We start from the raw sequence: 23,868 nt of genomic DNA, 5'->3' as shown, positions 1-23,868 counted from the left end.
CTACATGTATGACAACACCTGAACACCTTGGTGTCCTCCTGGAAGAGGTGGAGGAGGTGGTTGGTGAGAGGGTGGTCCTGGAGTCTCTGCTCTTACTGTTGCTCCATGAACCAGATCCAGATATCCGGCACAGGATGGATGAATGGATCAAAATTATTGGAGAAGAAGAAGGAAGAAGCCTTACTATTTACAAAAAAGTTCAAAAAATAGCAAGCACAGAGGTACAGCAGGGAATCTTTTCATCTGTCTTCTGGTGCTGTGCAGTATGGTGCATAGCAACGTGGTTTGCACACTGTTGACACATTAAACTTAAAATGAATCACATCCTATATTTATCAACCAAGTCACGCTATAGACATATTTTCATTTACTAAATGACGTGCCTGTCCTCTTAATTGTCTTAAAATGGTGATCACTTTTAATTATTTAAATTGGCCTAATTATAATAATTATATATTGAAACATTCCATAATTGTTGGTAATTATAACACAGTTTGTCAAGAAAAATGAAATTTTCTCTCTTATAAGTCACAGCAGTTCCCAAAATAACCTTAAAACAAACGAAAAATTGACACATTGATATTTGACCGGCATAAAATTGAGGTAATACTTTTATTAGATAAGTAAGATGAATAAATAAGAATGTTTAATTCATTTATGACGACGCCAGAGGCCAATGCCAAGATTACCCAGCAAACACTGACACTAGCCATAAGAAGTGAGCCAGCTCTGGGTCATATTGAATAGAATATTAAAATCCATTTTGTTCATTCTAAGAATTACACAGTAGTACTATCCAATAAATGCTCATTGACAATCACAATATGTGAGCCACAGTCTCAAGTCATCACATCCAGTTTCAAAACAGCAAGATGGTGACGGTCATGACGCGATGGACAGGGTGCAATCGTTGCTGTTTTGCCAGAGCTGCTGATGTCGTAGATAAGAACAAGATGTCCTTTGGATTCAGTGCCATGATGACACATCTGTGTTGGTGACACACTGGTTCATTCCCAACTCCTCACACACGGACAGGACCCCTTGGCATTGGGAAACGGGACTTGAACCGAATTCTCCAGGATGACGACACCTTACGCCACCGCCACCCCACCTGCCGACTTATTCATATGCTCTTTAGAACAGGTATTATCAGCATTTATCATAACTCTCCCAATAATGTTTATAGATCCACTACTCAACACTTATTGACCAAATACAAAGTTATAAACATAAGATGATGGTTATTATAAAGTATTACAGAAAACTCTTATATGGGGAATTGTGCAAATATTCTCCAGCCACAAAAATCTTGTAGTGCTGAGACCTAAAAGCTGAAGTACAGAGATACAAACAGTAATTTGACGTGTCAAAAAAAGCTGAGATGATGAGCTGTCCTGTGTGCTGCCTGTGTCTTTCTGTCCTTTCTAGGTTTGGCCTCCATGATTTTCAAATAGTCTTTGTTTCAACCACTCAGTCTGCTACAAAAACAAGCTGGTCGTTATGACACTTACACAACATACAGACACAGTTCAGCATGTTTATGATTGTCATTCAATCTCTGATGCATCACCTTTCCAATCACCATCCGTGCAGTGATGTATCAGCATAGGGTAGCTTATCTCATCGCTCGTCTGGCTGGAGCATCTGCTCCGGCATCTGTTGTTAGTGGCGGACATTTCATCGCCACCACTTACCATAAAGCACCCCGACTAATCTCAGTAATGTCTGGATATTCAGAGGATAGTCAGATGACGAGATTAATGAATTGCAGCCGTGCTGCTGATGATCAGAACTGTCAGACAGCTATAAAGAGACTGTTACAGCTGCACCTGATACCTCCCGTCAGCAGCAGTGTTAGTGAGAGTGGGCTGATATTAGAGGTGTAGTGGAAGAATTTCAACAAGCCTCATGCGGTTGACTCATGATTGGATTCACGTGCCATTTGAAAAACACCTCGCGAGCAGTTAGCAAGAATACAGGAAGACTGAGGCTGTCATATTCCAATGTCAAAATCTTTTTATGCATTTTTCTCTCTGTAATTATAAAAGTCTGTTCCGTGCTCACTTCAGCTCTCACTTCCTGTGTGTATGTGTGAGAATCTTGTGGATTTATTCTCTATAATCTTTTAATGACATGCACTAACGACGCGTTGAGGCTCAGAGAAAGCCCAGTCCATGGAACACACACACACACACACACACACACACACACACTGTGACTGAGGCTCGGTGGAAGGCCGTGGCCCCTGAGAGGATCCACTGGGAGATTAGCCAAATCAGGAAAGAGTTTTAGAGAACGGCTGCTTTAATGCAGCACAACACAGATTGTGTGTATATATATATGAGTGTTTGTGTGTGTGTGTGTGTTTGTCACAAAAAGAAAACACACAGTACATATCCTCAACCTCCAAAAATATTTCTTTGCAACTTTCTTGGACTGAGCTTCTTTGTTTCACTGCATTCATCAGGTTTGGAACAGACGCTCAGCCCTGTTTAACATCAGCATCGACTTGCATGCTTGCAGGACACACACTTTTATCCTCTCACAGCATACTCTACTTTTTTAAAATTGTTCTACAAACTTATATTAAGATGATGGTAATATAATACCTTAAAAAGTTGTGACAGTTGAATTTCTCATTTTCCTATGAATAATTTTTGTTATAAGATAATACAACAGTAAAATAATGACAGAAAATATACCCACACATATACAGCACACAGTGAATTTGACTAAGTATGTACACTTGTTACTGTAATCATCTGGTCAGCAATCCTTTGTGATTGGAAAGTGTTGATATGTCCTAATAGTTGCATCGGTTCTCTGTGCACTGATATCAGGAAATATGTCCTGATATATTTATTTATTGAGCTGTGACCAACTTGGAGAAGTCAGGAGGATGTGCAAATCCAGGTCTTGAACATATAGGAGACTTTTATGAATGGTTCTGTGCTGTCAAACAACCTGATATCTTGGCAAAAGGTGTAATAGACATGCCAGCCCACCCTTCTTTGACTTTCCGAAACGTAAAATGGACATACATGCAGAATTTGCATTACTGCATGCAGAAATTACATTAACAACAGGGGGATGAAGTACACTCCAGGGTCCTTATTTAATTAAGCTATGTCACGAATATGTATTTACATGTAATTGTGTTAATAATGTGATTATTTTCATGTTGACTTTTCATGTTTCCATGTTGACTTGAAATAAAATATCTCCCTGCTGTTATTCTGCATGGATGGTGGATTGGCATGACTATTACACGTTTTGGTGCGATAGTTGCGTCAAACTGTGTCATATTTGATGTTTTTCATCGATTCAACTACAGAAATATGAGCTAATTATGTGTTTTTGCAACAAAGTGCCCAAAGATTGTGGAAAACTATTGTTCAAGAATGTCATGCTCAAGCTCCTGTTGACATTGAATGGTGGCTTAAGAGATTTGCACAGTACTGCATATATAATCAGTAAACGTGAGGCAATAATTTTAAGTAAAATGTTACTGAAGCTTATAAAATCAGTGGTTTATTTATTCAAAAATCTTAATCATTAAGGAAACGTGGTGTGTAAAAACTGAATGGATGTGACTCAAGTAAATATTATTTAACCAGATTCTGATAAATTTAATGCTGTACTTGCATAAATCCAAGTCTCTGTTTCGGGCATTAACATTTCTTTTTTAATTGCATAATGTCTCGTGCTTCTGATGTATCAGAATGGTGGGTTTGTAGTTGAAGAGAAATTATATGATCATGAACTGGGTATTTGGGCTAGGATGTGCTTTCACTGCCAAAATGGAAAATACAGCAGAACAGCCAAGTTATCCTGTTTGAGTTGCACTCAGCTGTATCAAGATAATGTTCATAGAATAATATCACTGCCAATACTCACCTGTTGATTGAATTTCACAAAATGCCAAATAACAGAGCCACAAAATCTCAGCACTGAATCTTGTTTATGAGCACAGTTTGTTTTTTGCAGTCCAGGCTCATATGCGCTGCATACAAATATCCTTTTTCATTCCTCGCCTGCCTAAAATTTCTGCGGTAAAAACACAGCTAAATACAGAGATTTTGTGTAGACCTGATGAATAAGTTGTCAGTTACAGATCACAGATGACGCCTGCGGAGAGGAGCCATTCTGTATTTGTTGCTCCTTTTTTCTTTTTTTTTTTTAGCTTTGACAAAACAATTGTTAATATAAGAAGCTGTTTGTTTGCTCCAGGAAATAAACACAATGAAAATTAATGCATTATGTGAACAGCAAAGTAATTACCAGTTATTGATGATATCTCTTCAAGCCAACACAATTAACACCAGCAGTTACAAAGCCACGATTTTGCGTTTCCTGTTATTTCAGGGTTTCAGGGGGAGCTAACTTCATGCTGATGTTATCAGCACTGCTAGCAGGTCCGCGCATCCATTGAGAAACAATTCAGAGCTTTGGTATTGTGAGCTGTATTGTGAGGGTCCTGACAAGAAGCACTTGAATAATCTTCCCCCTGAGGGCTGAAGCAAACGACTGAGATTTCTCTTTTCTTTTGAAAGGTTTTATTCATTTAATATAATACTGACACATGTACTCAATAGCGGTTAACAGGCGTTTAAAAACACAGATATTAAAACCATTAGAGCATCGATTTATTTTTAGCCCCTTTGATTCCATGGACTGCTTTTTTTTTTCTTTTGTTTAAACACGTTTACATTTTTCAATATACCGTAACATCTACTTGGTATTAGTCTAACCTCACCCCTGAAAGGATTTTGTCCTTTGTCAAAAAACAAAAGCAAAGAGAAGACTGACAAACTGTCTCTGCATTTTAAAAAATGGCATGTGTGGTAAGCAACAAACTATTTAAGGTAAAATATTCGTATGGAAGTGAAATCTGAATAAAGAAGAGGTTCAGTTTCAGAAACATTTTGACAGCATTAAATGTGTCATGTGTGGCACAGTTAAATTTAAATGTGTCATCCAGACTACATGAGGCAAGCATTCTGGATCCACTCCCTCTTTTTAGCTAGTTTTGTAATACAGAATAGCTGTCTAGAGTCAAGTTTCTGCAATTCCCAGTATGCATATGGAACACAACTTAGCCAGAGAAGAGAGATAAAGAATATAGTTTGTTGTAAAGATGTTTTTTTTCATCATCTAATCAAGTGCCATTTAGGTTGTAGTTCACTTTGTTTTCAGAAGCAGTAAAGAATTGTGGGTGACTGAGTCTTTTGCAGTGAAGGCCCGAGGACACTCAGCTCTGCTTAAGATGGCGAGCAGTCCTGCGTCTTCAGTCATCATTTTTTGAATATCCACAGGAAAAATGACTGGTTCCTCACTGATGTCCATCAGAGTCCATTTCCTTACGATTTTATAAGTCCGTTGTGCTGTGTAAGTACTTCCACCGCCGTTCTCTAACGCTCCTCTAGAGATGGGCGGGACTATCGGGTCACCTGTAAAAGAAAGGGAAGAAGTGAGTCAAAGCTCACCATTTTAACAGAACCCAAAAGGTTTGAAAACAGCCTGAAACAGCAAAGATCAAGAACAGAGAACAGAGCCAGCGCTGGTTTTACATGTCAGTGAAAGGGTTTAAATAATGCAGTGCTGGCTTCTATGTGGAAAAATACAGGAAGAGTCTCTTATTGGTGGAAAACATGACCAACACGGTTCCTGTCTCTTCTGGCGAGAACCTAAACAAGACACAGCTTGAATCATGGCAGGCAGCCCACACTACCGCACTCTCAGCACTTGGCCCTCTGCCATGTCATTTTGTCTATTTGTCGAGACGGCTGCTCTAATCACATGGTCTCCTTATCTCGGCGATCCATCTTCCCTTTTTCTTTGCTCATACACTCACTTTTGGTTTATTTCAAGCTATTAGAAGACATTTTCTACCAGCCAGTGATCAAACAGGCACAAACTGCTGTATAACTGCCAGTGCCGGGCATATAATAGACCAGCCTCTCCAAGACGGTTCTTCTGTTTTCCTGCATGCCTTTCCCTCTTATTGAGTTTCCCAGTGGTTTCCCCTCTTAGCCCCAACACATGCTGTCTCTCTGTTATTTCCTCATGGGGCAGACACTCTTTTGTCTGACCTGGGTCCCAGCTAACAAAGTGCGAATACCAGCCATCACTAAGAGAGCTCAGAGCAGTGTTTCTTCCAAGCTGGCAATTGAAACTACTGTATCTAGTCTTGATGGCTCCAGGCCACCCTTCCTGGGTCTGCTCCCATTGCCTTCAGGCGTCTACTCCTGTGCCGGATCAAAGAGTCTGCAGGCGTTTGTTGTCACGCCAGTTCACTATGCACGCACACCGCGGCATCGCTCTGCCTGCTATACTTGAAGGTGCAAAGTCAAAGTCCCTTTAGGTGTTCATCCAGTTGCCTGTTCAAATATGCCTGTAGGTTGCTATTTCTGTGCCCAATTAATGGGCAGATTTAGATAGTTAGATCTCAATTTACAAAGCACACAAGAAGTGCTAGGGTGTCATTTCTACAAGCCTTTTTAGACCCATGAGTGCCTTTTTTTGTACTTGGTCCAAAGGTTTTAGCTGCCTACCGTAGTCGCATGGCCACAAGGCAGATGTCTCCTTCAGCGGTACATTTATTTACATTTGACACCAAGTCATAGAAGCTGTGTAACATGTGATTTAGTTTGGGTGCGAATTGAACAAAATCAACTTCAAATCAAACTGAAGCAAATTTAATTAAAATATTCTGGTTTTTCTTTCATTAGTTATAATGTCTCCTTGTACATCACTTTTTTCATTTCTCGAGTTTTCAAATTTTAGTTCTGACACAAAACCAGCAGTCGGGTGTTACAAGGCAGTGTCACTGACACTTGGGACAGACAGAAAAGCAAAAGCTTACATTTTCTGAATTATATTACAAGGTAAAAGTCTTCTTTCATTTCTAAGGTTATTATTTTCAAATACAAATAACCATATTAAATCGCTGGCTGCTGGATTAATTACTTTCGTCAAGGAGGTTATATTTGTGTGTTTGTGTGTGTACTGTGTGGGTGCCATTCTGTCTGCAAACACAATTGTCTGAAAAGTTTTGAATGAAATGTAATAAAACTTTGTAGGGGTGTAGAGTGGGGTCATGTTAACAATCAATTTAAATTCGGCTTACATCTACCAAGGTCTTCAAGGTCAGCTCAATGATTTATAGGTCAAAAACTGACGAAAGCCATATAACCTAGAAGCTATTATATAAATATTTAAACTCTTACTTTTCTACAACTTTCTTTTATGGTAAATATCTTGTTCGTAATATTGTTACACAGAGCTACTAAAAAATATGCTTGTTTGCACTGACAACATATGCAGGAAATGAAATACGGGGTTTATAAATATCACATTACTCTGCCTCTAACTCAAGGTCACATAAGGTCAAACTTTCATAAAATATATTTTATTTTTAAAACTGTGATTAAAATTCTTCTGCCTTTGTTCATTGTATTACATTATAGATGCATCCAAATATAATTTTACATTTGACCTCTGATCTCACTTTTACATTTCAAATCTGCCTTTCTTCCAAGTTGACCCCCAAGATGTGTTATATCTTTAAATAAAGTATTGCCAAGAGAATGAGCTGCCTAGTGAGTCAGATATATCCTGCACAATATACTTTTATATAATAAGTTCAAGTTATTCATGTCCAATTATTTACAAATCAATTACCTATTATCAATTACCTACTCCTACATAATGTTCGTGTAATCAGAGTAAACATCTGATTTTTGCTTCACTGCAAACTTCCTGAAGAACTTTTTTAAAAATAACAAAGAAAAGAAAACAAATATATACAAAATACAAAGTAAATACTGCCCTTGCTTAAATATAAGTTAGCATGCAAGCTTTAGTTATCTTGCAGACAGTTAACGTACCATTACTAATATTTATGTTTCAGTTTTATGTTTTGTTTTGTTTTTAATTATTATTACGACATCTTGACACACTTCAGGGATTTACAGGTTTTTTTCCCATTCTGGTCGCTTATCAAAGTTTAAAGTGACTGAATGTCTTTTTTAAAGAACACCACATCTACTCGGTATGATGTACACTCACTGCAGTATATAGGTAGGTAAACCCTATACTCCTTGCTAAATTGTTGTCCTTGTTTGTTCACGATTGCACGAGCAGTTACACGAAGACGAACACACCTTCCTTGCATTCTATGGCAGCTCTGCAGCTTGGAGACTGAGCCATGCCCATGTACTCATACATATGATATTATTTGGCATTGATCTAGCTGTCTTCTCACCCCTCCTCCTCTCCTCCCTCTTCCCTCCTTCGCTCCTCCTTCCCCCTGTCTCCAGCCAGAGGTAGGAGGAATGACAGAGAGTGCCAAATCCTGTTGTGTGTTCTTACCTTCTGCTGTCTGCTGACCGTTATGCTTGTTTTTTTTTCCCAAGTGTTTTCTTTATTCGTTTATCTACCCATCACCTCTGCCTTTCTTTTCACTCTCCACTGATTTTTTCTCTTTCATCCATCTCCTCCTGCCTCTTTTTTCCTTTCTCCATATCCCCCTGCCTCTCTCTCTCTCTCTCTCTCTCTCTCTCTCTCTCTCATACACACTCTATCGTCAATTTCAATTTACGAGCAGGTCTTAATGGGACCATAAGAGAACGTTCGATGCTATTGATCTGGATGCCTGCGAATCTTGACCTCAGCGTACGACACGAGAGGAGAAAAAAAAAAATCACTCTTCATCATCAAGCGAACACATCAGCTAACGCTCTCAAATAGTGCAGATGCACACACACACACATAGATCATTGATCAAAGACCTGAATGCAAGAGACAGCAAATATTTGTGCTCCTCAAAACTACAACAGAGTCACTGATGAAGCAGTGCCTGGCTGAAACTGGTTTACTTTAATTATAAATGTCCACTTTGGAGCTGGATTGGTCAGCAACACTCACACATTCAAAAGTCTAACTGTCTTCAAATAGCATCAAACCTCATGTGCTGCTTTATCCAATCAAACCAGACGACTCTTCTTTCTATTTGTCACATTGTCTGACATAACTGAGCTAGAAAACATCAGTTACACTTATAAGAGCAGTACAACACAAATCTGTGCTTAAGATAAGAACTGAAAATGATATCAGGGAAAAAAGGTAGAAGTAAGGAGGGGCTGTTAAGGGGAAAAAAGGTCTTCGGGGGCACGAGCCACTTAGCTAGGTGAGAGGTGAGCAGAGGAAGCAGTGCCAAAAGAATTCTTAATCATCACTATTCACTGTCTGGGAAGGCGTGAGAAGAACGTGTGTGCCTTAAGCACTTCTCACCACTCACTTTTTTCCCCAACCACGGAGATGCACGCATCTCTCCTCTCTGACCACGCCTTCAATCAATTATTTAGGCAGAAAACAAAGGTCTGCACCGAGCCATGAATAATGGAAGGTGAGAAGGCAGAGAGAAGGATGGAGGTTAGAAACAGAGGCGTACAGTGACAAGAGGTGAGTCTCGCACAAATTTTTCTCCTATGACAGACAGCTAAGAGCCTGCTCAGGTCAAGCCACTGAAGAGAAGCCAACAGGTGCAGACGTAGGCTGAGCAGGAAGATATATAGCGTGCATTCACACCTTTTCACACGCACACAAAGACACAGACAGACTGCCAGTACATGAAACTTAACAGGGGGGAAAGAATGTGCACATGCACACACTGCACAAACTGTGCTGTGGAAGAATGAGAGCATAAAAATTTTTTCCAGGGCATTTACCACTCCAGTGTATCAAATGTGGCGAGTTCTTTTTGCATCGAGTCAGATGGCGTGCCAGTCAGACGCAGGGAAGCAGGGCAAGTGAGAGTGAAGGGAATTGTGATATTCATATTCAGGGTGCGTGTGTGTTTTATTTGCCTTGTTCTTGTTGGCCTTATTTTTCTTCAGAGAATGTTTGATGTTGGAGCCAAGATGAGTCCAGAGGAAAAGTAAAGAGAGAGAAACTGGGTAAAAAAAAAAGTGATATTGGGTGAAAGGAGAAAGAAGACGAGATGGAGACAAATAAGAGGGAAAAGCAGGGAGAAGAGAAGGATATAGTCTAACGTGATAGAGGTGAAAATGGATCACTCTGTGGTTGGTCTGGCTATGTGTGTGCATGCATGTATGTGTTGAATGGATGGCACGGCAGGGAGAGAGGACGCGTAAAGTGTGCACACAAACCTTTGTGGTCTTGACTTTGTTGCCTGTGCTGCAGCTCCATCCTGTCAGATCTGGGAGAACCTTGCACTCCTCACCTTCCATGCATGGCTGCATCTGACACCACCACTTCTGAGCTACAATGGAGGCTACAAGAAGAAGAGACAGAGTTAATTTTAACTTTGATGAAGATGCAAGTGCAATCGTGTCCTTTCATGTGTTTCCAAGACTTGTGTGCGTGTGTGAATTTTGACACCAAAATTTCACATGAACAAAGAGCCTCCAGAAAATAAATGTGTGTTTCAATCCGGTACAGTTATAATAACACGACTTTGGTGCTTTGAGATAAACAGTTGAAAGCACTAATTCTCAAATCAGCGCCCATTGAAGCACCATACAGAACAAGCCACAACGAGATTATGCAATCAAAAGAGTGCCAGTCAAACCTCAACAAACAAAAAGCAATGTGGAAAACATGATATGGAAAATATAAAAATATATTTCAGCTGTTTCATTTATTAATTCTGCAAAGGCCTCTCATCGCTCGACTCAGATCTAGATGATTTTTGCGACCACATCGTCCCAGTTCACTGAAAAACTGGTGTGGATGTTTAAATTACTCAATTCATGTATGTCATTATCAGTGATGGGAAGTAAGTAACGGCGTTACTTGTGACGGTGTTACTAACTAATTACTATTCCTATCGTTACAACGGCGTTACAGTTACTAACAAGGAAACGCGGTCCGTTACTATTTTTCAACAAACAGATGGTTGAAGCTGTGTTCAGTTTACCGCATCTTATATCAGCTGCACGGAAGTAGCTGTAAGTAATCTGGGCGCTACCGCTTTAAGCAGCTGCGCGCTCCCCCGGACGGTGATCACGATCACTGTCTAGCACAACGCCTGGAGCTCAGGGGGCAAACGTTTCAAGTGGGTGGGGGGTCAGCTTCACTCTGCTCAATGGCATGAGTGCTGCTGTTTGACTGAGGAAGAATAAAGTAGTCGTGGTACGCCAATCACATGACCACTTAAAGACAAAGCAACAAGGTGATATATACCAGTTTATAAATTGTGTTGATAGGCCACGTAAAACCAGAGTCATGATAAACAATATATACGCAGCATTTTTCCTCAATAGTTTGGTCACGTTTCCTGTCTAAGGACAGCGCAGCGAGACCTCTCTGCTTATGAGCAAAAAACAAAACAAAAAACAGGACGTTTTAGGAGTGACGGCGAGAGAGAGAGAGAGAGAGCGCGAGTTTTGAGATGTGAGAGATTTGTGACGTTTAGCGTGTTTGGAGTGTGTAGTTAATGTGTTGTCTTGTGTAGTTAGTGTGTAGTGTTGTGGATAGTTTTGTGTTGTGTGTCAGAACAATGAGGCGACTGCTGTCTCCAGGTAGAAACAGGAGTGACACACCTGCTGCTGTCAGACCTGCAGGTATCAGGCTGTGATGTTTCCTTTATAGTGGACAGAAATTATGTTTTTGGAGTGGCACAAATAATTTGTGGCATCTTATTGAAGAACAGCTGATTGTTCTGTAAATAGTTTGAAATGGTTATTTAAAAAATCAAGGTCAAAGGTAAATGGATGCAAATAACTTTGTTGTTTGCAAAACTTGTGCATAGGATTTTAAAATTGACAATTTATATTTGCATTTAAAGTTATGAAATATGATTCAATAAACATGTTTGTGGTTGTTACAGTAAAAATGTAACTTTTTCTACTCTGATTTTATGTTTTTGTGTGATTTTAGATCAATTGTGTTAATACAGTATTTCAAAATGAAAACATAACTGTAAATTCAGACACGTGAGGTTGTGCTGAAAAGGATGAGACCAAACAAGTAAACAGTTTTAAAGGTGAAATGTGGAGGAAACATCAAAGTAGTTAAAAATGGCCGATTATACCCTGGACCCCAGAGGGTTAAACATTTTTTTTTTAAAGTAACGCAATAGTTACTTTTCAAGTAATTAATTACTTTTAGAATATTGTAACTCAGTTACTAACTCAGTTACTTTTTTGAAGAAGTAACTAGTAACTATAATTAACTACTTTTTCAAAGTAAATTGCCCAACACTGGTCATTATTAATTAATTTGCCAAGTCTGCCTCTATTGCACTTTGTTGCATTTTGCCTCAACACACCAACAATAAATGATTCATGAATCTGAAAACAAAGCAAGCTGCAGACCATTGTGAGCCTCAGAGCATCGCTGTTAAAACATCTCTTCAAAAACACGTTCTTTGTTCACTCAACCAGGATCAGGCGGCATCAAAGGCTGTTTTCTGTTTTTTTTAAGTTAATCTGTCATGTGGCTGACCACATAGATCCTCACATTTACTAGATATACAAATGAGGACAAATCTATTAGCCACCCTAGAAAATTAAAGTTGTTTTTTTTCCAAGAGCAAGGGATTTTCACTATATAATTTCTAAACATAATAGCATTTAGAATAAATAACAATTAAAAAACCCTCTAAAAATAGCAACTATAGAATTTACAGGGTTTGCAAAGATGTGCAAGGCTGCTCTGAAGTATTGCAGAAAAAGCAAAAATGACCAGGGTCAATATTATTACCACCCTGAAAAACTGACGTTTTTATTGAGCCACGGCACAAACCCCTGCTGTACAATGATGTGCTTTAACTTTGTGATGCTCAAAGCTTGTAAAATCAAGTTAAAATTGAAGATTATGTTCTATTTAAGAACTTCAGCCAGGGTCTGAGCTGTCACTTGATAAGGCATCATGGCAAAAACTAAATAAATCAGTTTAGACTTAGAAAAATAATTGTTGGTGTTCACAAAGCAGGAGATGGATAAATAAATCTATTACAGTGTTTCCAAGTGTCAAGAACTGGATTCGGAAGTATCATCAAGAAATTCAAAGAGAGGCACACAGTACAGAACAAGCCTGGCAGAGGTAAGAAGTGAAAGATTTCACACAATCTGGAAAGAAAACTAGTGAGAGGCATCGGAAGGCACCAGAAAAACTGCCAAGACACTCGTGAATGACTTAATTAGGAATATGAGTCTCCAAGAAGACAATCACTAGAACTCTGCACAGGAATGGATGTGAGGCTGCAGACCAATAAAATAAAACATCTTCACGCCACACTGAAGTATACTAAGGACAACTTGGAGAAAGATCATGCATACTGGAAGTGTCCTTTGATCAGATGACATGAAACTAGAGCTCTCTGACTACAGTGAAACACGGTGGTGGGAGTATTATGCTGCGGTAATGTTTCAGTGTGTTTGGAATCTCATAGACGTGGATGGAATCAGGAAGAAAACAAGAGATGTGAATATTCTGAAAGAAAACTTCAAACAATCGCTCTGTCTTCCAATATGACATTGACCCAAAACACAAGTCGCTTCTGGTAAAGAACTACCTGCACAAAGCTCTGACTGATTCCACTGAAAATCTGTGCGGTGAACTGAACATCAGGGTCCATGCCAGACCACCAAAGATCAAATCTGGAGGAGCTTGAGAGATTTGCAGAGAAGAATTGGCTGGGATTGCTCAGGAGATGTAAGACTTTCTGAAAACTGCAACGGCAAGCGACAGCAGGCTGTTCTCTAAAAAAACAGGATACATAAATGATGTGCTAATAATTCTGACCCTGGTAGTTTTTGGCTTTTGGGAAATAAATTTGTTTCTGTGTGCAAAGTGAAATAACGCCTGGATCCAAAATACAAACTAAGATGTTTGGAAAAGCTTAAAAATGTCTTCCTCTGTTTAACAGTAATTAGGAAATAATTCATTTTCCTAGAGGGGCTAATGATTTGGTGATGTTACGCAAGACAACATCACCATCGTTCTTTAAAACCGATTTTGCAAGTACAGCATTTTTTTCAACATTTTACACAGTTTTGAACAAATAAAAACTCACGAGATAATTAGTGAGATGCTGTTAACGACAACTGATCCCATTAACCTTCAGGCTAATGTGAAATAAAACTTTTAGCAATAGAAAAAAGATTTTTAAAATGCTGATAATTACCCGAGGCATGGGTTTCATGGGCAAAGGAATCATGTGAATTTAATTAGCCAAAACCAGCTCTTCCATGTTGAGATTCTTCAGGTTAAAAACAAATAATGAAACACCATCAGAAAATATAACACATATCAAAAACAAAACATGATTAAATGTCAAAGGAAAAAACAGCTGACTGACTGGATGTGTGAATACATAAAAGCTGTTGTCATGAATCCTTTTTCTTTAACTGTCACTCTAAAGATGAGACACTGTCAGGTAATTAAATGCATTAGAGTGTAAATTTAGTAACGGTCCAACTTCCAAACAAAAAACACGATTTAAAACTGTACGCAGGCATCATTGTTAAAGAACTCTGACAGTTAATATGAGTATTTTGTTTAGCAGGACAAAGATAACTCAATTAAATACGAAAATCAGTTTTTCAGGGTTGAATTTATTGGCCAAATCTACCTGTTGTAATTCTCCCCATTGTTAAATCATGAATTAACTGTTTTTTGCCCTTGACTGTGCCAGGCTTTTTGAATGAATAGAACCAGTTTGACAAAGTGAAACAGAAGAGCTCAAAAAGAAACACAATATGCCACAAACTAATGAAACAGCTGACACACGTGTATCAGTCTAAAAAGAGTCACAAAACCATTTTTAAGGCTTTGTGACTCCAGCAAACGAGACTCATTATCCACAAATGGAGAAAACTTGAAACAGTGGTGAATATTCTCAAGAGTGTCTAGCCTACCAAAAACAATCCAAGAGCCTGCTGGCAACTGATCTAGGAGGTCACAAAAGAAATCAGAACAGAATCTAAAGAACTGCAGGGCTCATTTACCGCAGTTCAGGTCAGTGTCCATGACTCAACAATAGGAAAGAGACTGGGAGAAACTGGTAACCATGGAAGCAAAAATCTGCTGATCCAAAAGAACATAAAAGCTTAGCTCACATTTGCTACACATTTGCTACAAAACATTCTGATCATTAAAAATGAAAAGAAACCCCGCATTTCATAAAAAGAACATCATACCAACAGTCAAACACGGTGGTGGTAGTGTGATGGTCTAAGGCTGTTTGGCTGATTCAGGACCTGGGTGTAATTACAGTAGAGTTCTGCTCTCTACCAAAAATCCTGCCCATCCATCATTTCATGCCCTGAAGCTCAAACTCACTTGGTTTATGGAGCAAGACAACGATCCAGACACACACAGCAAGTCTACCTTTGAACAATTCAGTAATAGAAACAAAATGAAGGTTTTTCTGCATAAATTCTGCAAAGAGGAGTGGGCCACAGTTCCTTATTGCTGTTTATCCCAAACAGGTTTCAGTTCTTTCTGCCAAGGGAGGCACAACTAGTTGTCAGGTTTAGGGTGTAATGACTTTTTCACATAGGGGTTGGAAAGCTTTTTCCCCCTTAATAAACTTAAACTCAAAGATTAAAAACTGTGCTTTGTATTTACTCAGGTTCAGGTTTAATATTAAAATTTGTTTGATGATCTGAAACAATTAAGTGTGATAAATATGCAAAAAAATAAATAAAATAAAATAAGAAAGGATAGGGGTAAATGTTTTTTCATGGTACTGTATGTCTGTGGTGCCATAAGTAAGTAAGATGTACTCCACCATTCCAGCCCTTCATCTTACTGTGCCATGTTGTATTGTAAGTGAATCTTTCATCATGTTTGAGCGCTCACCCGAAACCCCGAAACAACTGAGAAATGGAGACTGGGTCAGTTATTTCATCAAGTGCCACTCTGCGAGGCTGGAGGGCCTGCTGGATACTGATGTTGTAAACACAGAGGCATTAGTGGATGACGGGTTTCCAGGCATACGGGAATATTTTATAGCTTAGAATTTTCATCACTAAATACTAATCTCATTTATGGGTAAAATGCCCAAATACATTTGGGTCTAAAAAATCAACTTCTCATTTGCAGTGAACAAAAGAGCTTCGTAAAGATAATACTTCCTGCAGATTAATATCTTTTGCTATCAAGATCCTTGTTGGGAGTCCTCTGATGTTTACATAACGCTGACTACTGATAAATTCGGTGTAATAACAAAAACACAAGATTTCCTCTTCATGGTGCATTTTTCCTGAGCTGCTTCATTATAATCCATTTTAGAATTTGTCCAACCCCATCTCCTACAAATTAAGTTTCTTCACAGTTAAATTGTTACATTTAGCTGCGAGATAATCACTTGCTGGATTACCTTTGGAAATTAAGCAGCACATTTACGAAATATATCGGAGTCAGCAGGAGGTGGTTGGGTTTGATTGTCGATGTGCCGAATATATATGCTCATATCTCACACCAAGACTGGGGTTTGTGCAGCAGGAGCACCTAAAGTTAGGGAAAGCTGGAGTTTGAAGTCAGCGTGGACTTCTTTCTGTGATAAAGTCCTAATATTTGTCCAAACTTTAGTTGATTGGTGTGAGTGCATACATAAATAATGCAAATAATGCATGCATAAATAGGTTGAATGAAAGCAGTTTAACATATGTCTGGTACATTCAGTATCAACATTACATTAATAGACAATAATTCAGGACCATGGCGCTGTAGTATAGTTGTGGAACAACACAAGATTCCATTTTTTATTTACTGCGATGAAGACGTTCCCTTTTCTGTCTGGAATAGTTCAGATTTTTGTTTCTTGTACCTTTAAGGTTTACCTGAGAAGCAAATATTTAATTACTTTTGAATTGATTGTGTTCAGAATATAACCCCACGCAATCCATCATATTCAGAATGTTTCTGAATTCATCACAAAAATAAAACAGACAGAGGCAGTGTATGTAATAAATTAGTCTGCTGAAACAGCACTGCACAGAAAACGGGCAATGGGAGAAAGGCTTCACTTTGCTTCCATGCATTTCTAGTCAGTATTCTGGCTACCAGCACACAGAAATGCTGCCAAGAGAATACTGATGGCTTCTATGCCTTGGCCCGTAAATCAGGGTTTACCTGGTTGTGTATCAATTCTTAGTCAAAGGAGCTTGCAAAGAAAAGCGTCTGGACTTCTTTAAGTTACTTGAAGACGTTTCACCTCTCATCCGAGAAGCTTCTTCAGTTCTAAGGTCAAATGGTGGGGAGTCCCAGATATAAACCTAGTGGGAGTATCCCCCCACAGAGGGACAAAAGGACCCCCTGATGATCCTCTAATCGCCTGAGCCAAGGTGTGAAACTGGGTGTGGGTCCCAATCAGCCCGAGTTTCGGGTGTGTTCATTGTGAAACCTGGCCCCACCTTATCATGCGAATTCCTGAGGTCAGATGGCCCAGGATGTGAGTGGGCGTTAAGGCGTCTGGGAAGGGATCTCAAAGCTGGATTATAGATGGCAGAGAGTTGGTGTCGTAAACCCCCGCCTCTGTTCAAAGATGGTCGCTCACAGTGGACATAGATGGCTTCTTTCACTCCTCTTTCAAACCATCTGTCCTCTCTGTCCAAAATGTGAACATTGGCATCCTCAAAAGAGTGTCCTTTATCCTTAAGATGCAGATGGACTGCTGAGTCTTGTCCTGTGGAGGTGGCTCTTCAGGGGGTCCTTTTGTCCCTCTGTGGGGGGATACTCCCACTAGGTTTATTATCTGGGACTCTCCACCATTTGACCTTAGAACTGAAGAAGCTTCTCGGATGAGAGGTGAAACGTCTTCAAGTAACTTAAAGAAGTCCAGACGCTTTTCTTTGCAAGCTCCTTTGACTACGATGACCTGGATGACTGAGAACCTTCACAGACATATCAATTCTTAGATTTTTCAGTATACTGCAGCACACAGGGGGGCTTGGTCATATGTAGCACCTGCATTGAACAAAGTCTCTTCCAAATAACCTCTTGCTAACTCTAGCATCTCTTCTCCTGATATTGACTGCTCCTCTGTGTGGCCTGACTGTCAGCACTCATCTTCATAAATGTGCTCATCTGCTAATGCAGTGTTCACTTTTTTTCTTTCAGAGTCGATTAAAGCAATCTGAACTTTAGTGCTCTGCCTGAGATGCATGACAAAGAAAACATATGATGAGTTCAAATCCATACTAAGGCATTTTAGCCAACATTCAAAACAGGTGCACATCAGGCAGCGGCACTACACAAGCGCACACAAAAGATACCCAAACACCAATAAAGTGACACCTACCGTCGACGCAGGACGGCATGGCCCGAGTAGTGCCGGCGACCTGTCCAGGGAAGCAGGAACATTTGACAGTCTGAGATCTCTCCTCGATCTTGTTCTTGTTGCAGCAGCGATGGGCAGCAATCACCTCACACGTCCCCGCCTTCACATGCACTGAGAATGAAAAACAAAGGTTTTGCTTTATGTTTGCTAACTTTAACACATAAGCAACCATAGAAAAAGACAAGGAAATAGAACTGGCCATCACAATTGGTCTGCCCTTCCCCTTAATGACCTCTTTGTAAACTATGTTGGGGAAATGTGGAACAAGGACATCATTCTCTGACCCAGACAAACACAGACCATTACAAGATATTAAAAAAATATCAGCACTGAGAATACCTTCTTGGATCTCTGACCGTGTAGGACAAGTTAAGTATTTGATCCATCCATCCATTTAAAAATTAAGCAAAACATATTTAAGGCTGCTATAAGATGAGCCATAAAATATGCAGTTTATGCTTAGATTTATCTCTCTATCCATCCATCCATCCATCCATCCATCCATCCATCTATTAAAATAGTCACTTAGGAAGGAATAATAATGAGTGTTTCTCCATATATTGTTTGGTTGCACTTCCAGTTTGCTGCAGTACTAATGAAGGGTACATTTGGAAAGTCCCTTCACATCTCCTGTAACTACCACTTTGTGTGCAAATTTCTATACACACATTTGAATCAGTCAGCCGTGTGGTTAATTAACAAGTCAACCCCGAGCACAGAAGTCCCTTGAGTCAGCTAAGAGAGAGGGAACAAAGAAATCGCTCCACATTTGAAGATTTGTGATGCCAACACATGGCCCTTTCATACCAGCCTTTCATCAAATACATGAAAATGTCAAGGACAAACAATAAGCCTTGTCAGGAGCACTGTGTGCAACTATGCAGTGCGACTGTTTGTGTGCAAGTTTGACAGCTTACACGCAATATGTAATTACAGTGAATCTGCTCATGTGTTCAGATGCGTTTGACTTTGTTTTTCACGTACGCGTGATGTGCAGCAAATGCACATACATGTTCAGTCTTTCAGCTGTGAACTTCGGTGTGTGTGCGTGTTTTGGCTTTTCAAACAGTTGTTGGAAGTTGCAGTTATTTCCATTACAAAGAGTCAGCCCAGGGTGCAACAAAGGGTGCGCACTGCATGGCAATGAAAACTAAAGCAGAAAACAATGACTTTGTTTAAAGAGCATTTAAAAATGAGGCAAGTTGAAGTGAACGGCCCAGTGAATATGTTAAGCACGCTAACAAATATTTGAAAAGTTCTTAATTTGCTCTGTTGATGAGAAAAAGACAAAGCAGCAGTCCTGCAAAGCCCAGTCCAATTAATATCTCTGTGAAAAGCACACTCTGTCTCTCTCCCATCTCTCGCTCATCTTTCTTTCAGATTTCTCTTTTTGTAGCACTAGGAGTTAGGCCAAAGGGTAAAGATAATTGTTGACTGATCTGTCCATCTGGCTGTCCATCAATCCAACACTTTGATGTGCAAAACCAGCCACCGAACAGATTGCACTGATATTTCGATTCCTATAGAAGAAATATCTGCATGCATTTGGAGATTTTTGAAAAAAAAAAATTCTTCTGTAGAAATTAATTATAATTCAGTCTCAAGTCAAATATTAAACTACTGTAGTTACTGGTTGGAATGCTGAGTAATAGATGGACATTCAGGCACCTCGAAGGACAATTCGCTTGACCTTCCCTCTGTTGACTCACACAGTGTGCGCATAAGCCCACTGGGTCTTGGTGTATTTTGGTTATAACATGACCCCTCATCAGCAACCGACTTTGGATTGTGTTAGACTGCATGTAAGGCAATTAATGGTGTGTTTGCTTTAAACCTTTTCTTCACAGTACTGGGCAAAAGTCATTTTAGAGATTCTTTTTATTTTGTTTAAAATGCTGTATTTCCATTTACGCTTGCACATTTCACTAAATCGCTTCAACTGTTTCCCATTTTCCTTGCAAAATATAAAGAAATGAGGGTTGACAAAAGACATTTGCACAATGCAGTCAAGTTCTCCAGAACACAAAGTATATGGACTTTCACGATGATGTGCATTCTCCTCATCAAATATGACTCAAAATACATGGAGTGTGCATAGATTGCATGTGGGCTTTAGAGCTTTCTTTGAATAACTCTTATTTTCCATTTTCCCTTCTCTTTCTTGTAGAACTAATTGTTTTTTTTTCTTCTTAGAAGCTTGACAGATACAAAGCCGAGGAAAATGAACACATACAGAGTAAACACCTTAACTGAACCCCCCACAGGCGCACACAACCCTTGGCCCATTTTTAGGCTCGGCACCTGCAGTAGTAATTGACTCAGCATTAGTAAGAGCAGCCGCACACAGAGCTCAGCAGGAGAGGAGTAAAAGGAGGTCGGGATGTGGATTCTACCAAAGGAATGTAAAGGTTCACTGGGTCTTGAACACACATATTAATGTTAATTAATTCAAATAATTTTGTCATTATTATAATTTGAGACACATGGTAAAATAAAGATTGACGGATAAGTGATTTTTTCTTTTTCTGGCAGATCATTTCTTTATTTTCTTCATTCTTTGACTTGTAGCTAAACTGCTGTGTTTTATGTGTTACTTTGAGTCATGTTTTCATTAATGTTTTTATAGTTTTAAAATGACTGATTATTTACTGAACACACAGAAAGTGTCAAAGGTGAAAACATAAGAAGTGACTCCCCCTGGTAGAAATAGTTTGGTTATTAGAACTGTTTTGATTGAAGTTATTTGTGGTTTAAACAGAAACAGTGGTAGTAACACTGCTTGAGGAAAAAAAGTTAAAGATCTTCTGGGAATAACTTGTTTATTTGACATCATTTTGAGGATGCTTTATTGTAAGTCCTGATTTCATATTTAATAACATGGGCAGCATTCGTCTTTATTTATCTCGCACTATGAAATCCTAAAGTAGGTTTTGATCCCAGTCACACAGGTCTTGAGACTGATTGGTGACCATCTGCCAACCGCCATTTAGAGGAGCAGCTGGTGAGTGATTGCTAGAGGTTGCTGGCAGTTGCTGTGAGATCAATTGCTAAACCACAGAAAAGCCACAAGGAAAAAGCAGTAATCCTGGAAGGTACTGACTTGTCTGCAAACAGTCGCTTACTAACCACCAAGTTCGGGAGGTAGAGTGGGTCGTCCAATCATTCTCAACTCCAGTCTGGTGAAGTAGCCTGGACAAAGTACTGAACTCCGAGTAGCCCAAAATTGTTGCGTGAATATGTGAGTAAACGAGAATTGTAATAAAAAGCACTTTGAGTGCTCAATTGGAGTAGAAGAATAATATACGAGTACCAGTCTACAGGGAGTGCAGAATTATTAGGCAAATGAGTATTTTGTCCACATCATCCTCTTCATGCATGTTGTCTTACTCCAAGCTGTATAGGCTCGAAAGCCTACTACCAATTAAGCATATTAGGTGATGTGCATCTCTGTAATGAGAAGGGGTGTGGTCTAATGACATCAACACCCTATATCAGGTGTGCATAATTATTAGGCAACGTCCTTTCCTTTGGCAAAATGGGTCAAAAGAAGGACTTGACAGGCTCAGAAAAGTCAAAAATAGTGAGATATCTTGCAGAGGGATGCAGCAGTCTCAAAATTGCAAAGCTTCTGAAGCGTGATCATCGAACAATCAAGCGTTTCATTCAAAATAGTCAACAGGGTCGCAAGAAGCGTGTGGAAAAACCAAGGCGCAAAATAACTGCCCATGAACTGAGAAAAGTCAAGCGTGCAGCTGCCAAGATGCCACTTGCCACCAGTTTGGCCATGTTTCAGAGCTGCAACATCACTGGAGTGCCCAAAAGCACAAGGTGTGCAATACTCAGAGACATGGCCAAGGTAAGAAAGGCTGAAAGACGACCACCACTGAACAAGACACACAAGCTGAAACGTCAAGACTCTGCCAAGAAATATCTCAAGACTGATTTTTCTAAGGTTTTATGGACTGATGAAATGAGAGTGAGTCTTGATGGGCCAGATGGATGGGCCCGTGGCTGGATTGGTAAAGGGCAGAGAGCTCCAGTCCGACTCAGACGCCAGCAAGGTGGAGGTGGAGTACTGGTTTGGGCTGGTATCATCAAAGATGAGCTTGTGGGGCCTTTTCGGGTTGAGGATGGAGTCAAGCTCAACTCCCAGTCCTACTGCCAGTTTCTGGAAGACACCTTCTTCAAGCAGTGGTACAGGAAGAAGTCTGCATCCTTCAAGAAAAACATGATTTTCATGCAGGACAATGCTCCATCACACGCGTCCAAGTACTCCACAGCGTGGCTGGCAAGAAAGGGTATAAAAGAAGAAAAACTAATGACATGGCCTCCTTGTTCACCTGATCTGAACCCCATTGAGAACCTGTGGTCCATCATCAAATGTGAGATTTACAAGGAGGGAAAACAGTACACCTCTCTGAACAGTGTCTGGGAGGCTGTGGTTGCTGCTGCACGCAATGTTGATGGTGAACAGATCAAAACACTGACAGAATCCATGGATGGCAGGCTTTTGAGTGTCCTTGCAAAGAAAGGTGGCTATATTGGTCGCTGATTTGTTTTTGTTTTGTTTTTGAATGTCAGAAATGTATATTTGTGAATGTGGAGATGTTATATTGGTTTCACTGGTAAAAATAAATCATTGAAATGGGTATATATTTGTTTTTTGTTAAGTTGCCTAATAATTATGCACAGTAATAGTCACCTGCACACACAGATATCCCCCTAAAATAGCTAAAACTAAAAACAAACTAAAAACTACTTCCAAAAACATTCAGCTTTGATATTAATGAGTTTTTTGGGTTCATTGAGAACATGGTTGTTGTTCAATAATAAAATTATTCCTCAAAAATACAACTTGCCTAATAATTCTGCACTCCCTGTATTTAGCATAACTGAAACTTGGAGAAAGAATGATAATGTTGCCCTTCCAAGTAAAAGATGAAACTAACATTTTAAAAAGGCACCACATCTACTTTAAAAGCAAACAGTCACCGTGTTAGGTTTGTGTTTACTTTTCATAGTTCCACTGCTGCTCAGAGAATTCTGGGCAAGTGTTTGGAGACGGGTTTTTGTCTTTCTTGCAGCCTTCGGGCAACTGTGGCATTCTTCAAGTGACTAGTTGCAAGGAGGATCAATCACTTGCCAACTGGTTGGAGGATGTGCATTTTCCCTAGCCAAGGTGGGGCCTTACTTTATACTAAAACTTTTTGTTTCAATTCAGTTCAATTTAAATTCAAATTTATGTTAATAGCGACAAATCACAATAATTGTCACCTCAAGACCCTTTATATTGTAAGGTAAAGACTCTGCAATATTACAGAGAAACCCCAAACAATCATACAACCCCCTATGAGCAAGCACTTGGCGACAGTGGGAAGGAAAAACTCCTTCTTTACGGGAAGAAACCTCCAGCAGAACCAGGCTCAGGGAGGGGCAGGAAAAAGACACACTGTGGAAGAGAACGAGAGATTAATAATAACTACTGATTGAAGCCAAGGTGGTGTATAAACACAGGGAGAGTTAAAAGGATGAAGAAAATAGCCCCTGGCAGT

General features: G+C 39.6%; 1 protein-coding gene across 1 annotated transcript in view; it reads right to left on the bottom strand.

Moving 5' to 3' along the window:
- Positions 1–4,830: 4,830 nt before the first annotated feature.
- Positions 4,831–23,868, bottom strand: part of LOC146363727 (chemokine-like protein TAFA-2) — a 94,417-nt gene continuing 75,379 nt past the window's right edge. Inside the window, exons 3-5 of the mRNA XM_084916938.1 lie at positions 18,278–18,427; positions 10,173–10,297; positions 4,831–5,450 (exon numbers count right to left, since the gene is read on the bottom strand). Coding sequence (XP_084773064.1) covers positions 5,439–5,450; positions 10,173–10,297; positions 18,278–18,427 — 287 coding nt within the window. The 3' untranslated portion in view covers positions 4,831–5,438. The remainder of the gene's footprint in view (positions 5,451–10,172; positions 10,298–18,277; positions 18,428–23,868) is intronic.

Source organism: Perissodus microlepis, chromosome 20 (genome assembly GCF_051167445.1).
Source record: "Perissodus microlepis isolate ML-2025 ecotype Zambia chromosome 20, ASM5116744v1, whole genome shotgun sequence".
NCBI classification, from domain to species: Eukaryota; Metazoa; Chordata; class Actinopteri; order Cichliformes; family Cichlidae; genus Perissodus; species Perissodus microlepis.
Note: the sequence above shows the minus strand (reverse complement) of the source record. Positions and strands in the feature narration are given on the sequence as shown.